Source organism: Coccomyxa subellipsoidea (genome assembly GCF_000258705.1).
Source record: "Coccomyxa subellipsoidea C-169, whole genome shotgun sequence".
In the NCBI taxonomy this organism is placed as follows: Eukaryota; Viridiplantae; Chlorophyta; class Trebouxiophyceae; family Coccomyxaceae; genus Coccomyxa; species Coccomyxa subellipsoidea.
The window spans coordinates 1,814,679-1,831,033 of NW_005178034.1; the positions used below are offsets into that span (position 1 = coordinate 1,814,679).

Here is a 16,355-nt window from a genome sequence, read left to right on the forward strand (position 1 = left end):
GAGGATGTTGGGCTCTAGCACGGCTCATCTTTTGTGCGCTGCTGCTGAGGGGTGCGATGGGTTGCCATATCAGCTTTTCTGGCCCTTCAGCAGGCAGGAAGCTTAGCACACGCCCGGGAAAGCCCTAGGTGGGCGCAGCTTCGGTGGCTTGCACGGACTTTTCGATGGCTTTCTCCGTTGGGTCTGCCCCTCATTGTTTGGCCGTGAGATCCTGTTGTGCTGTAGACACTCTGTGTGACTGGGTTGGTACTTCAGCGCGGGCCTACACAATAGCGCGACGCTTGGCATCCTTTGGCCTGGCAGAGTTACGACTATGCCTCGTCTGACTTTTGTCAGATATGCTCAGGAACCCCAGCACTGTGTTGTTGGGTCGAGGCATCCCATCTGGATTTGCTTGTGCCTTTTCCAGGCTCTTGCAGCAGGCCCTCTCCTTGTATCCCAGGAACGTGCCTTCCTTCGAAAATATTCTGAGGCCGTCTAGAAGCAAGCAAGCAAAATTTGATGTGAATTGGTGAGTCGTATTCACGTTCACCATGAAATTGCAAGGTCGTGTGGCAAGGGGTTCCCAAAGCAAGGGCTGGGCGTGCCGTTTGGCACTCGCTAATCAGAAAAAGAATGCTGTCCTCTTTGATTATCTGTGTACTCTCTCCTTATCTTACGTTTGTCCATGTTTTCGCAGATATAGTTACATGGCAGAGGTGGCTATGGGCTTGGGCTGCCAGTAAGAGCAGGCAAGCGCCAAGACAGAAACAGCTGGGATGGAGCGGACTCTGAGCTCCAAGAGAAGCGGGGCAGGGGCCGCGCTGGTGCCATGTGCGTACTTAGCAACCCTTACTCATCCTGGACTTGCTTGTGGCCGTCTAGTCACAAATTGACAGGGCTTGTGCCCTTGAGCTATGTGAAGGCCCTTGTTGCTGTACACTGAAGCGCTTTTCGTTCTGTGGCAGTTGGACAAGGCGCCTGCTGCATTGTTGTATCTTGGCATGGTTCACTGGCTGTGCGCAAGGCCGATGCTGTGCGCGGGCCCGGGCGTGTCTTGGTTTGCAGAGATTGAGCGGAATGTTTCTGTGCTGCAGCTGGGATGACCGAGCGGCAGATGCTGGCGATGGCGCTGGAGGAGAGCAGGAGGGCGGCTGTGGCTGCCAAGCACACAGCTGTGCAGGTGCGGATCTGCCACTGGCTCTACACTTGCCTCGGGATGGATGCATTTGCAGGTTTCAAAATGGCGAATTGGGGACCTGCACCTGCAGATTGTGTAGTTCCACAGGAGCTCGCAAGCAGTGTGTTGGAAGGCTCTTGCTTAGTATAATGCTGGGTGGTTGGCAGGAGGAAGATGGCGGGAGCTCAGATGAGAGCAGCAGCGATGACGAGAGCTCGGCCGGTGGCGCGCGAGCGCGCGGCAGCGGAAAGCAACAACAGCAGCAGCAGCAGCAGCGTGCGGCCGGCGACAGCAAGCCGGGCAAATGGTGTCGCCCGCGGCAGCGGCCTGGACTGCTGGCTGGTAGCAATGCCAAGGGTGCGCCAGGAGCCTCACACTGCTCGTTGTCTTTGATGTCGGACAGCCAGGCTCAGTGCCTTGGAAGTTCTGTTGAGGCAGATCTGTTGAGGCAGACTGGACAATGAGGAGGATTCAGAGCATCGACAAACACATGTGTGACACCCGTGAACACGCTCTTTGTCCAGCCTGATGTTGTGAGATCTGCAGCAATTGAGAGCTAAGCTCGGCATGCAAACGCAAATGGGAGTTGAAAATTGGCCTGTGCTACTGCAGCGAATGGAAAATCAGTGGGAACGCCGCGGAAAAGGGCGCGGGTGGAGGCGACAGAGTTTCGAACGGCGACGTCGTCGGAGAATTCCAAGGCCTCGCGTACGACGCAGCAGCTGCTCGATCTGGGGGGCTCAGTGCGGGGGTCCCTTGAGGGGTCCCTCACAGCCGGCGATGTGGCGGCCGCGGCTGCCGGCCAGCGCCGCGGCGACTCGGCCGACTCGGAGCACAACAGCATCAGCGGCGGCAGCGGGCAGCACGCCGGGCAGGGGGACATGGAAATGGAGAAACCCAAGCACGAAGCCGGCAGCGAGGGCGCCGGCGAGAGTGAGCACCAGAGGCCGACAGGCGCAGGTGCCCCACATGAGGAGAACGCAGCCGGCCAGCTGGACGCACGCACGATTGCCGAGATGGCGCGCAAGCGCCGGGAGCGCTTCGGCACGAGCGGCGAGCCGGCTGCTGCGCACAAGAAGCCGCTGCGCCGCGCGCCATCCTGCGCATCACCACAGAAGCTGACGGTCAACAGCAGCCAGCAGATGGAAGCGGTGGCGCGCAGCCGCAGCTGCCTGGCTGCGCTCGTGGAGTCGGATCTTTTCCCTGACACTCCCCGGCGCGGCGGGGCCGCCTCGAAAACCGCGACCCCAGCGGTTACGCCGACGCTCGCCTCTGCCGAGGCCGCGGCCCAGGACAGCGCCGCGCGGGAGGCCGTGGAGGATCAGAAGGTATTGGCGTGCGGCAACGCGGCGGCGGCAGCGGCTGCAGGCGGCGCGGATTCTGCGGCCAGCCCGGTGCGGACGCCGTCGCCGGTGGCGGGCTCGCCGCGGTCGCTGCAGGGGAGCGAAGTGGTTGACCCTGATCTGGCGGGCGATGTCAGGCTGAAGCTGGGGGAGGTGAAGCGCGAGGAGGAGGAGTTTGCGCGGCAGGGTGAGGATCTGTTTCAAGTCGTATTCTTTTGGCAACTGGTACATTTCAAGGGTCGTGTGTGTTGGAATTCGTCTTGCTTGTTTCTTGTTCTTGCCTGACTCTGCACTGCAGCTGCCTGCGCGAGTCCAACCCTCCAGGCGGTCAAGGATTTCAGACCATCTGAGATCCTACCAGGCAGGATGCCCTGGTCACGTGGGACACGCCAGTTCAGACTGGGGCCTTTCCAATGTTACAATCTGTTGTTGCAGGCCTGCATTTTGGCATGATGCTGATGCTATGTCAATGGATGTTGGCACAGGCACAGGCCCCCAGCAGCCCGCGCGCGCCGTGCAGCCGGCGGCGCCCAAGCAGCCGAAGCAGCGGAGGAAGCCGGGCCCATCGCCCAAGCAGCGGCTGCCGGCGCTGCAGGTTCTTCGCGACAGCCCCGATTCAGCCACCCTGGACCCTCTGGTGAAGGGGGAGGGAACGCCCTCCGCCCACGCCCCCAGGAAGGGCCGGGCTGCTGGCGCCAATAGGGGTGTGCGCAGCGTCAGCCGCACGCCGTCGCGCAACCTGCGCTGGGCCAGCAGCCACCTCAGCTCCCCCTCTGGCGGCCTCGGACGGCGCCTGCGCTCGGTGCGCCTCCCTTTCTGTCTGCCTTGCTTGTTACCATTGTCTGTATGCAGTCCTTACAGCGGTTTGTTTGCAAGCAAAAGTGACGGCATTGAATTCTGCGGCCAGAAATGAGGCAGTAGCTGTTCAACAGCTGAAGAGCGACCTATTCTGAGCCAGTCGGTGCCATCTTGATTTCTCAACATGGTTGTTGGGACAGCAATGGGCCCACACACATTTTGTCGTTAATTTCGAAATTTTGGCCTGATAAGTACAATGTGTGGCAGGCGGTGGTGGAGGAGTTCAAGCACAACACGGACGCGTCGGACCCTTTCGCGTGGCAGCCGCAGACGCCAGCTCGGGCGCGCGCATCCGCGCTGCTGGCCGCCTGCGCAGTGCTCGCCGCCCAGGACAAACAGCTGTCAGCCCCTGAAACACCCTCTCCCCGTCCCGCCGCCTGCCCTTTAAAGCAGCAGCAGCGGAGGCAGCAGGAGCAAATGGACGTCATGGACTACCAACAGCAGCAGTCTCCCTGCCCAACGCCGGCCCGCCACTCAGCCAACGCCGTGCCGCCTCCTGCGCAAGCACAAGACACGCCGGTACTGGATGCATGTAACGAGCAGCCAAGTCATGCGCAGATCATGGATATCGGCGCGACAAATGAGGCGACAGCGATAAAAGTCGAGCTGGAGCTGTCGGCCGAGTTGGCCACGCCGCCGGGCTCTCCGGCCGCCACAGCCGGCGGTGCGAGCGCTGACGCGTTCATGACGCCGGCCCGGCAGATGCTGCGCGGCAGTTCGGTGGAGTTTCCTGCGCTGGATGCGGGTGTCAGCCCTGCAGCAACGCCGGTGCTGTGCACGCCCTCGCTGACGCCGGCCGTCAAGTGGCGGCTGCCGCTGTGGAAGAAGCTGCACCCGCTCTGCCTTGACTTACAGCGCCCTGACGAGCAGGTGAGGCATCTTTCTCAGCACAGCAAAAAAATCCCCAGAAACTTGCTGTTGTTTAGGAGGAGAGAATCAGCTTCCCATTTACTCAACTGCTGAATGAGTGCAAATTCTGGTCTCAATCTGGGCCAAAGGGGATTATCACAGGAATGTGCGGCTATCTGCCAAGATTGTGTCGACAGTCAGAGTGACGGTGCATCTTTGGGTATGTGGCACCTCCTTGTCATGACACCCATGCACAAAGATTGTCGTGTTAGCAGCTGCACTTCGGTTCGTGATGTGTTTCCTTTGCATGCTTTCCGCAGGCGGAGCAGTGTTGTGACATGGAGGCCCCGTCTGCAGCAGCGACCCCTGCGCCAGCGCGCCACCTGGCGTTTGCGGCTGCGCTGCCGTCACCGGCGCGCGCACAGGTGGCGGATGCGGCTGCGCAGGTCTGCGCCGCCTTTAAGGGCCGCCACGGCCTCGAGGGACGCCGCCTTGAGCTGTCCTCCAACTGTGCTACCGATGAGCCAGGTGGGAGCATGCTCTACCCCAAAATGGATCTGCTAGATTTCTCAATGCATGACTGCTCCATAAAGTCTCTCTGATTACAGCAAGGAGAATACGGTGTGCGTCACGTCTTGTGGACGGGCCGCAACATTTTCTCTGTGTCCCAAGGCGCAAAGATTGTCTGCGTCCCTTACCTCAAGGGGTCCTGTACCTTCAGCAAGCCATGTGCCATATCTCCTCTTCACGCCTTGCCTGGGCCTCTTATCTCTGTCAGTGTGTATATCTCCTATCACTTGGGCTTGCCAACGAAGATTTCATGGCCCACACTGATATGCAGGCGTGTGGAGGCCAGAGGCACTTGCAGCGGCGCAGAATGCAGCGCCATTCCAGGGCTCCCGGCTGGGCAAGGCGCTGACGGCATGCTACGGCCGCAGCCGCTACACAGGGGCCGCCGCAGCCGGATTCCGCGGGGGCTGCGCGGGATTACGGGCCCCGTATGCGGCGGCCCGTAACACGCCAGCCTGGCGCTCGGCGGCCATCAGCCGCTCCGGCTCTGCCGCCTCCTCCTGCGGCCTTGGCGTCAACCCCCACCTGGCCAGGTCGGTTTTATCACCTCCCTCTACATTCTTAGTCTTTTGTACTCTCCATGTTGGGTGATCTGGGCAGCTTCTCCACCTCCACAATGTTGGCGTGTGCTGTGATGCGCACGTGGATGGCTCCAAGGGTCAACAGCCCTCTGAGTGGGACATTGATGGCTGCCGCAGTAGATGCTGCCATTGTGCAGCTGGGTGCTCCCTATCTGAAGGCAGAATACCAGCCTTGCAACATGGGGCAATCTATACAGGGAAGACATGTTCGTTGTACTGTAGTTGCAAGGGCTGCGTTGTTCTCCAGCAAAGAATATGGTGATTTTCTCTGTGTGGTCAAGTGGTCAGGACTAGGGACATTTAGGCGCTGACTGCATGTCTTTGTGTGCTCACAGGCAGCGCACGCAGCGCAACCTGCAGAACACTTGGGACGATCTTCTGGCGCGACAGGCGCTGGAGGCATGCACTGCCGAGGCCCTGGCTGCCTGGGCTAAGCCTGATGAAGCATCTGCATGAACAAATATCGGACAGGGCCAATCAGTGCCCTATGAGGCAGCCGCCTGATCTGGCCGCTTGCCTGACCAAGTATAAGACAGGGCCGATGCATGCATCTGCAACACTTGACACTGCCAGGAGCCACCATGCTCCTGCAACGAACGAGGGCCGGTGTTGAGAGCAGCTGTGTTACAAATGAGCTTGTGTTGAGGCGAGGCTGCAACATATTAGGTTTTCTCTAGATTTCTTATGTGGCAGATAAATATGCCATTGAGCACTGCTAGGAGAGTGTCGTGGAAGTTTGCTTTTGGTGTAATCTTGCCCCAAGGATAAGGGGAATAGTATGCTTGGGTGTCAGAATCTGCTTGATGTGTCTTGGCGTTTTTCTTAGCTGTCTGACTGACCGCTGTCGATGGAGGGAGACAATTAGTAAGCTTGCTATATTAGGATCGGTGTGGAGAAACAGTGGTGGTGGCTGCAGCATAGCAGATTTGGGTGAAATTTTCAGGATGCTCTGGGCATCACGAGGGAGGGAACACTTTTTATTGCGGGCCTTTTCCTGCAATGCAAAATGCTTTTGGCAGTGCTTGAAGCTCCTCTTACGAGGGCGGCAGTACGTGTGCAGAGCTCGGCGAATTGTTTCATTCATCGTGGTGGGTGCCTGCTGTTTGTCCCAACGGTTAATGGACGCAGGTGCCCCCCTCTTGCATTCGAGGCATGGAATGAGAATGACCTGAAAGCAGCATAATAGAACGTTTAAGGACGTGCAATGTGCACCAATTGGAACCCTCTTGACAACCATCTTGCTCCCAAGTGCAGGGCTGCAAGATGCCTGGTGTACATTAGGACAAATGCAGTGAGTTTCTGCTGCTTGACATGTTTCCATGGAGACTTGTGGTGAATGACAGCCTCTCTCATCTTGACTGTGTGTAAATTGGTTGTCCCTGACAGGCCTTTGCAAGTGAAAATTACAGTGCTCTTGCTTTTGACACTCAGTGTTTGTGAGGAGTGTTTGTGTGCGTTGACAGGAACATTGTGAGGCGTGCCTTGTTGTTGCTGGTGTTGCCTGCCAGGGTATCTTTGTTGCTGTGCTCATGGTCCTTGTAACTGTTGCAGCGCATCACGCGCTGGACTGTGTCATTGAGGAGTGATTCCAAGGATTACACCAGCCTCCTTCTTAAAGAGAGATCTCCTCTCTGAGCGCTTGCTGATGCCCAAGCATCAACACGAGAATGGATATGCAAGCATGACACTTGTGCAGAAGAAACACATGTATATGTCCTCCCATCGTTTCCAAGACATTTAAGTTAAATGATTTAACTATAATACTAGATTTAGCTCGCGTTGGTCATCATGCTGGCTTGTCTTATCTGAGGCAGCCGTCTATATGGTGTACACCACTGGCGCAGAAGTGCTCGTGGCATCAATATTTTCATTGCAGTTTCAATTGCGCACTTCTGGTGTTCTAGCAAACAACAATAGTATCAGCAGTCAGGGGTAGCACCTTTGTATGGTCCTATAGCAAGCCCAAGCAAAGCAATTCTTGCAGCATCATTGTTAGGTCCTCCTCAGAGAACAGGAGAACAGGACAGCGATAGTAGTACACGCCAGGAAAATGTAAGCAAATGAAAGCATGGATCTGCAGGCAACGCCGCCATCATTTGACTGGGGCAGCGGTGTATGCCAATGGCGGGCCAAAATATGCGCTTGGCAATAAGAGGGAGTGCGCAAAGTAATTCAAGCACTCTATTTGATGATACCGATGACAAAGACTGCCATAGCAAGTGTAGATCCGCCGTTGAAATGCTGTGTACAAAGAATCTGACACGCCCACCACATCTGTCAAGTACGGGCTGAGAGGCCTTACTGGCCAGAGCCAGAAGTGGCAGAGAAGTAGCAAGCCGTGACTTATGGGCCACTGGGGATCCTTAAACTCAGCTGGACATATGTATCCGTGTATTTTAGGTAGCATGTGCCAAGCATGGCACAGTACGGCAGCAACACAGCTCTGCAATTCAATCGCTTTGCCATGCGCATGTCCGGACCCAGACGCGGTTTACTCCGTGACGAGAGCCTGGCAGATGTCATTCCAGCTCTGCGCCTTTAGCTCGCCGCCCATGCGGGGAGCAAACTTTTGAGTCCCAGATGCAGATTACCATGGACATCCTGTTGATGGCTAAGCCCAATGAGTATCAAAAGAAATAAAAGTGATACAGTTGGAGATCGTGCTGCCTTTGGACCCCTAGCACTGAGCATGGCTGGGGGACATCAGCCCCGGAAGGATGTCAGATGCTACAGCGATTCTGATGCGCCATTCTCCCGACACTTTGCAAATAGTTATCATATTGACTGGGGCGGAGGACGCTTGCATCTACAGTGTCTTGATCCCGTGCTCGATGATCGTCTTGGACGATGCAAGTTGCAAGTGTTTTGTGCAGTGCAACGACCCCTAGCCCTACCACGGTTGAAGGGTTGACAAAACCTTATCCTCCATCTTGTTGCTTCGATCTCGGACAGAGAAGCAAAGTTTGTGACAGCTGAGACTGTGGAGACGAGTGGGGCAAAATGAACAGTCCTGCAATTATCTCGAGGTGAGAAGCAACTGTGTTTGGCTTCGATCGCCCGTAAATAGGATTATTTCTAAATACTTGGTGTCTCGGCGGCTGTATTTTTCGTGAATTGCAAGCTGCATTGTCGCTGCGAAGTGCTGAAGTCAAATCTTTTCCTTTTGTCAAGCAGGTCTGGACAGTGTTCATCCAGCATGCCTCAGTACACAGGAATGGGCCGGAACAGCATGCTGAACAGCAGAGGTGTGTTTACTAGGGCTCTCAACATTCTCACAGAAGTGAAGCGCTTCTGAGTACTGCTATGCTCGTCAATCTTCGTAGTATCATTGTTTATAATAGCATCCCAGCTGTTTGCAACAAGACTTGCGGCGGTGTTGAATAGAACATTCTAGCCATTCTAGAACGTTCCTAACATCTGACCTTCCTTGCAGCGCACCCTTTTGCTGCTCAGCTGAGGCGACCATGTGCATCCCGTCTGAGGTATGATATCTCTTCTTGCTGCAGCACGATCAGTGATTGCTACCTGCTTCTATTGAGAGGTGAATGTATAGTTGTGCATCCTGGACAGATGGTGACCCTGACGATGCCGAAGGTCATCAGTACTGCATTGATCTAATCCTGTTGGGTCCTTCACTTCAAAGTATCTAAAACAACTGTGTTCGGGGCCATTCCTATGTGCAAACCCATTCAGATCCACTGGCATGGCTGTTGCAGTCGTGGAGGGGCGGTCGTCACCCATGCCATGGCAAAGGAGCTGCACTTCAACAGAAACATGGAGGCCCTGAAAAAGCTGCAGGCTGGTGTTGACAAGCTCAGCAGCGTGGTTGGAGTCACCCTGGGACCCAAGGTGCACCTCTCCGCCCCCCTTCATTTTGCTGTCAGTGTTCATGCCAGATGTCAGTGCTAGGCTCCCCATTGCAAGTACCCCACAACCTACCAAAGTCATAAAAAAGGGCACACGTGAAAGCTGGACGGTGCAGAAAATAGTTGAAGTCAAACTCTGTCGGAGGCTTTCATATAGAATGTAGGTGACATGAAGGCACACTTCGGGCGGCTCAGAGCTGTGGGTCATGTCAGCACCTCCTGACTCAGCATGCAATAAGGCATATCATTTTTAGCAGCGGCTGAGGATGTTGTTTTGGTGCGAGCAGGGCCGGAATGTTGTGCTGGAGAGCAAGTACGGCTCCCCGCGCATTGTGAACGATGGTGTGACAGTGGCCAAGGAGGTGGAGCTTGAAGACCCTGTGGAGAACATTGGTGCCAAGCTCGTGCGCCAGGTAAGCACAGGACCCTTTTTTAACATTAAAAATTGTCCGCTCAGCTCGGGTCCAGTACCAGGCCGCCTGTTGCAAGTGTTGTTTGATAGACACATTCTGCATCCCAACCCTGGGAATAGAATTTGTGGAGAATAGGTGACAAGAAGGGAGTGTGAGAGAGAAGAGGCAATGCGGCCAATTGATAGGAAATTCTGGTGGAATTGACAATTTAGTGTCCTAGAATGCGGACAGATATGTTCAAATGGCTTTGGGTGTGTTGCGCAGGCGGCCTCAAAGACCAACGACACAGCCGGAGACGGCACCACCACAGCCACTATCCTCAGCGCAGCCATCATTGCCGAGGGCATGAAGATTGTGGCAGCAGGCACCAACCCCATCCAGGTGTGAACTTCCCTGATCTCTGCATAGCGATGCGCAGGCACCTCGGCCTCATGCTGGGCCCCATGTAGTTCTCTCCTGATGGCCTCCTGTGCTTGGTGTCTGTGCATGTGTGTACTACAATTTGACTCCATCGATACACCCGTGTCCGTGTTTGATTTCATCGTGGTGACGGTCACCTGACGCCCAGCAGCAGTCGAGGCGCTCGCCTCCTTTAGATCAAATTATAGTATGCCGGTGCTGACATGGCGTGCCACACACGCAGCTGACGAGGGGCATTGAGAAGACGGTGACGGCGCTGGTGGAGGAGCTGCAGAAGCTGAGCGTTGAGGTTCGCGACGAGGACCTCGCCAACGTTGCCACCGTGTCCGCCGGCGGCAATGAAGTGGTGCGCTCCACTGTGCTCCTGGATATCTGGCGATGACGCGTTCATCGTGTGCTCTTGATGCGCGCTTGCTGGATCTTTTGTGGCAAACGCGGCTTCTTGGCAAGCAGAGGAGGTTCTGTAAACCTTCTGTGAAGCCTTCATTCATGACCTCAATCCTGCCAGCATGCTCACAGCGGTGGTGAGAGTCAGACTGAAAACTGCTGCTATTAGTTGCACCTGGCGTACACGACTTCAATCTTTTGGACTTTGATCAGGGGCTGGTGACTGTGGAAAACCGTGCATGTGTTTACTCGCAGATTGGGCAGCTGATCAGCGACGCAATGGGCCGCGTGGGGCGTCAGGGCGTGGTGACGATGGAGGAGAGCCGCACGGCGGAGGATCACCTGTACGTGGTGGAGGGCATGCAGTTCGAGCGCGGCTACATCTCCCCCTACTTTGTCACTGACCCCGAGCGCATGGTGCGCCTCCCTTGCCTTACCCTGCATTTCCCCTTGCATGCACAGCGCCGTCTCTTCCTCACAGGTCCCAAGTCTGGCAGCGGGACGCTGTGTTCGCCATATTGTCACCCTTCCCCTGATCCATCGCACATCTAGCGCAGCCCCAATGGATGCAAGCACATGAGCATGCTTTGGAGCAGGCTCAATGGCGTTTCTGGTGATTGACTGCAAAGTGTCCGAAGAAAGTACCTAGTCTACACCATGGGCCTGCCTCAGTGTGGGCAGTTTCCTTCGAAGCCAAACTGCCCCTTGCTTGCACAGCGCCGCATCTGCCTGACAGGTCCCAAGTCTGTCTTCTGCCATTTGTCTTCGCTATCTATGCAGTCATGTGGCTGGTGGTGGAGGCAAAGAGTAGCCGCCTGACTTGGGACCTGTACATTTGGGGCCCTTCTGGTTGCAGTAGGAAGATGCTGTAGGCATGTGCACTGTTAATATTGAAGGCGTTGGGGCTGGCTTCTAGATCGTGGTCAAAGCTCTGCCATGGGTGCTTTCAGTTGTAGGCTGCGCACAATAATATGCTATGCAATTGCAGCCTCGGGCTGGTGTCTTACCCCCCTCAGCTGGCCTGCATCCTGGGGTTATTTCCACTTCAACCTTATGAAGGCTCTGCATCTGTTGGCCTCTGAGGAGTCGATGATCAGAATCCCTCTGAGATCTTTTGGAATCAGGGGCATCTGATAGAGAACCCTACAATGAGGCTGAGGCGCGCATGCAGAGAGCTTAAGGCTTGCTGGAAAGTGCTGTGCTGAGGTGTCTTCAGGGAGATGCGTGCTTACTGGAGTGGGAATTTTCTTAAGATCAGCTGAGACCCACTTTGTGATCTTGCTCAAAAGTTGGGATGTCCCACCAAGCATCCTGAAGATCACACAGTCAGATCATATTGCCGCCATCAGACTAGGACTAGTTTCTTCCCTTTTCAGGGGTTCGACACACAATGGCATCACATTCCTGCCATCAGGCTAGGACCGTTCCCATTATCAGGGGTTTGACAGAGTCTTTTTGCACGCACACAGGTGGGTGAGTTCGAGAACTGCCGGCTGCTGCTGGTTGACAAGAAGATCAGCACGGCGCGCGACATCGTGGGCATCCTTGAGGCGGCCGTGCGCGGCGGCTTCTCTCTCCTCATCATGGCCGAGGACATCGAGCAGGAGGCGCTCGCCACCATGGTCGTCAACAAGCTCCGGGGTACCCTGAAGGTGCGGCCTGATTCAATGTTCCCTACAGGATTGAACCTGGCATACACACTAGTGTGGGCAATCTTAAAAATGGCGCAAAACCTGCGTTGTGGCAGTAAAGCTGGAATGCTTCCGCTCACTATAGCTGCAATCAAAACACCAGAAGGAGTGGCTACACGTGCCCAAGTTTAAAATAATTGAGATGCGGGGACGCTGTTGTTGGGGCGTTGAGTACGGACCCTTGTAGCTACTGGACTGTAGCTTCTGTTAGGATGCCTCAGGGTGTACTCTCACGCCCTCCAAAAGAAGCGACTGGGAGCTTTGAGCTGTGCAAAGAGAGCTGAAAAGTCACTCAGCAGGCGCGGCAGCAGTTGTTTGGTGCTGAGGATGGTTGGATTATTCCTTGTGCGCATGCTGGAAACATTGCGGGGCTGTGAAAAATTTTGCAGCCACACTGTAAAGTGTACTCTTACATGTTCAGAATGCAGCAGAGTCTTTGTGCGACATGAGGCGATTCTGGTATCGAAGCTGAGCATCTTGAAGACTGCACCAGTGACTATAGAAGCAAGATATCAGGCACAGAAGCTAGTTTTCTGGTTTCTGTACAAAGGCGAAAAGTTCAATGGAGCCCAATTTTGGTGGTGTATTTTTCGTCACGCTGTGCTGCAAAAAGCATGCATGGCTCTGTGGCAGCTGCAAAGCACATCACAGCCGCTTCGATTGAAGGTGTTTGAGGCAAGATTTGTGCTCCTTGCAGGTTATCGCTGTGAAGGCACCGGGCTTCGGTGAGCGCAAGAGCAGCTACCTGGAAGATATCGCCATTATGACAGGCGCACAGGTGGTCAAGGAGGAGCTGGGCCTCTCTCTTGACAAGGTGCGACAAGTGGTCATTGTAATTGGGGGGCGCCTTGTATAGGTTTCAGGGTTCTCTAAGCTTGCATTGTCTCAAATTTTTCATTCCTGAACTCTGCCTCAAATGGGAGCAGGGATAGCAGATATGGGAATTCAAAACATCAGCAGAGTTGCTGGGTATTTAAGAGGTCTGCTAGAAGTTGTGTGAGGCTCCCTGCATCTGTGAGGGGTTTTCATGACTGGCAAGTTCTTTGAAGCTTCACTGGGTTCACATAAATTCCTGGTTACCTTAAAAGCACTGCAGTGGTCTCCATGCAGCACGTCCATAAGGCTCTCAAGACATTCCTAGGTATGTTGCATACGCGAATTAGGACCGGTTGGCTGATGATTAGTCGTGTGAGATATGTGTCAGGTGGGCGAGGAGGTGTTGGGAATTGCCGCCAAGGTGACGGTGAGCAAGGAATCCACGACGATCGTGGGCGACGGCCGCGCGGAGGCGTCGGTGGCAGCGCGTGTGAGGCAGATCAAGAACATGATTGCCGAGACCGAGCAGGACTACGAGCGGGAGAAGCTGAATGAGCGCGTCGCGCGCCTCTCCGGGGGCGTTGCCGTCATCCAGGCAAGCCGCCGCCTTACTATGCATACGCTGTGCGCTGATTATTCACCAGGCCTGATTGAGAGCTTGAAGTTACAGAGCCAGTCTTGAGCCCCGTGCATATTGGCAATTCTTCAATTTGCTGCTTGCTTTGCCTGATGGGTCGGGTTTTGTGCGAGCTAAGTCCGTGCCACGGCATGTGTATTGCAGTGGATTGACGGCCAGCTCACTCAATATGGGCACATGTCGGGTATCAAATATATGGACTTTCCAAGCTGGTATCTCCTTGTAAAACAGTCGCTGAGGCTGAATGTGTGCTGCTAACAGGTTGGAGCCCAGACGGAGACAGAGCTGAAGGAGAAGAAGCTGCGCGTGGAGGACGCCCTCAACGCAACCAAGGTGCCCACATTTTCTTCTGATTCACAGTATGACTTTACCCACCATGAGGAACGCATGCATTTCTTTCCCTGAAGTGCAGTAGTAAACCTGAACCCTAAACCCTAAGAGTGACTTTTCCTGAGAAATGTACCTTGATGCACTGCTTTGAGCGGGTATTGTATACTGCTCTGTGATTATCGGTTCAAGTTCGACCTTGGGTATTAACAGCACATCAGACCCTTAGCGGTGCAATCATCGGGGTTTAGGTGGGCCGAGTGCATAAGTAGTGCTGGAAGGGGGTTTGAGGCTTGAAATTTTGTTGCGGTGTATCCGCAGGCTGCAGTGGAGGAGGGCATCGTGATTGGCGGCGGCTGCACGTTCCTGAAGCTGGCGCGGAAGGTGGACGAGGTCAAGGAGACCCTAGAAAACGACGAGCAGAAGGTGCGGCGCAACGCCCCTCCTACAATTTCTGGCATGCCAGCTCTGGTGTTGAGCACGGGAAGGGTGCTCCTGAAAACCTGATCCTGTGCTCAGAGGAGGAGTAGCTCGCTCCGTTTTTGCTATAAGCGATTGCAGAAAGCAGTGCTTTTGTGCACAGCGGAGATTGGGCAGAGCGTCTCTTCTCTGGGATAGGATCTTCATCATGCAATTGTTAACCTTACTGACACTGCGTCATGGAGCTTCAGCAAGGGCCTAGCATCACGCCCAGACATCTCAGGGTGCAAAATTAGGAAAGCCAGCTGACGCATATGCCCGGCAGCTGCTGACTTGTGCCGGCATGTCACCTAGACATTGCATGGTGCTCAGTCCTGTGAGGCCGGCACTGCTACGTGCCCGGCAGCTGCTATGAGTTAATTAACAAACCGTAGCATTCTTAGAGGCCCTGATGCTGATATGTAGCACATGACGCGCGCAGGTGGGTGCGGAGATCGTGCGGCGGGCGCTGAGCTACCCGCTGCGGCTGATCGCGAACAACGCGGGAGTCAACGGAAGCGTGGTGCAGCAGAAGGTGCTGGAGAACCTGGACGCCAACGTGGGCTACAACGCAGCCACAGACGTCTACGAGGACCTCATGGCCGCCGGCATCATCGACCCCACCAAGGTCAGCTGCCTTCCTGCAGTTGTTCCCTGATTTGTAGCTTGCCAAAGGGGCGGGACCCTGCTGATGTACAGTGTCTCTACGCTTGAATCAGAAGACTAGTTGCTGGAGATCTTTTGGTGGGCAGGACACTGACAAGGCTGGTGTTTTGTTGACTGTGAGACATGGCACAAGGCTTTGCCTGCTGCAGACAAGAGCCTGAGAGTTGCTGGCAGTGATATTCCTGGGAATCTGACTTCAGTGCATGATAGGCTCTTCTGCAAGATGTGCCCACCTGTAGATTCCTTGCTTGTGCGGTGTGTAGAAGAATAACTCTAGCAGCAATCTTGCAGTGTCATACGGAGAGTCCTGAGCTGTGCCGGGTGCTGACTTTCCACCCCAAATGGTTGCAATATTATTGTGCTGCTCAAAAGGCCTCCGCTGTTCTGAGCAGTCTGCATCAGCTCCTGACTCTTCAGCTGTCACTGACTTCTTTTCCTGGCAGACAAACGTCCTGGGGTGGTCTTCTGACGAGGTGGTCTATGCTGCAGGTGCTGCGTGTGGCCATGCTCAACGCTGCCTCAGTTGCCAAGGTGTTCCTGACATCAGATGTCATCATCACAGAGATCCCCCAGCCGGAGGGGGCCGCACAGGCCGGTGCCGGCATGGACGCCATGGGCGGTTACTAAACAGCTGACTCAATCCATGCTAAGCAGTGACTTCGCGGCGACTCACCGCTGCTGAGCCGGCCTAGGAGTCAGGCCGCGCTCAAGGGCCCTGTTGCTGTTAGTCTGGCAGGGACTTGGGACCGGCCATCTTGTTGGAAAGGCCTTCATGCAGTACTGCTGCGGAGCTATGCAACAGGGAAACCTCTCAGCTGGGCCAGAAAGGAAGGTATTTGGCTTGGCATGAGCATGTGGGTTTGTTTTGCTCCTGCAAGGAGTGCTGGCTCATGGCCGGTCGACGGGGAACCTGAAAATGCATGTCTTTGAACATATGCTAATCGATCAGATTTTTTGTGATTTGGTGGGTGTCTGTAGCCTCATCATGAGCTTTGGGGTTTTCTAGGATCTGTGGTACCGGTGCTTTGCAATGCTGATAATAGATATTGATCATAAATGGCAAGAAAAAAAATCGCAATCTTGATGTAATATTCAATGGACAAACATTGATGTCAATTCCCTTGTTGAACACCTTCAAAAGACTCGCTGGTGCAGGCTTCATGACTCACAGTCCATGGGTGCACACGCACTTCAGCGCTGAAAACATCTGCCCTGACATCAGGGCATGTACACTGCTTTATAATCGTTCACCCGACCCCATCCAATGGAACATCTACAGCCACAATTTGCCATGGCGCTTGTGAGTCCTATCC

General features: G+C 54.9%; 3 protein-coding genes across 3 annotated transcripts; 2 read left to right on the forward strand and 1 right to left on the reverse strand.

Annotated features, from left to right (window-relative positions):
* Positions 1-758: 758 nt before the first annotated feature.
* On the forward strand, positions 759-5,816 carry COCSUDRAFT_66445 (hypothetical protein; the record flags this gene model as incomplete). Its single annotated transcript, XM_005647386.1, has 9 exons — positions 759-813; positions 1,077-1,162; positions 1,327-1,516; positions 1,772-2,689; positions 2,988-3,304; positions 3,568-4,230; positions 4,530-4,737; positions 5,051-5,312; positions 5,696-5,816. The coding sequence occupies 9 exons, from the start codon at positions 759-761 to the stop codon at positions 5,814-5,816; spliced, it is 2,820 nt and encodes a 939-aa protein (XP_005647443.1).
* A 112-nt stretch (positions 5,817-5,928) lies between these two features.
* Positions 5,929-6,913, reverse strand: COCSUDRAFT_33422 (hypothetical protein). The gene has a single exon (XM_005647387.1). The coding sequence runs from the start codon at positions 6,889-6,891 to the stop codon at positions 6,076-6,078; it is 816 nt and encodes a 271-aa protein (XP_005647444.1). The 5' UTR covers positions 6,892-6,913; the 3' UTR covers positions 5,929-6,075.
* A 2,191-nt stretch (positions 6,914-9,104) lies between these two features.
* COCSUDRAFT_36901 (chaperonin 60B2) lies at positions 9,105-15,669 on the forward strand (the record flags this gene model as incomplete). Its single annotated transcript, XM_005647388.1, has 12 exons — positions 9,105-9,209; positions 9,514-9,639; positions 9,904-10,020; positions 10,283-10,405; positions 10,702-10,863; positions 11,916-12,098; positions 12,835-12,951; positions 13,342-13,548; positions 13,852-13,923; positions 14,239-14,343; positions 14,819-15,004; positions 15,532-15,669. The coding sequence occupies 12 exons, from the start codon at positions 9,105-9,107 to the stop codon at positions 15,667-15,669; spliced, it is 1,641 nt and encodes a 546-aa protein (XP_005647445.1).
* Between the last annotated feature and the right edge of the window lie 686 nt (positions 15,670-16,355).

Bases quoted from the DNA above. Each gene is read 5' to 3' on its own strand.
- COCSUDRAFT_33422 (XM_005647387.1), bottom strand. From the start codon at position 6,891: ATGAGCACAGCAACAAAGATACCCTGGCAGGCAACACCAGCAACAACA.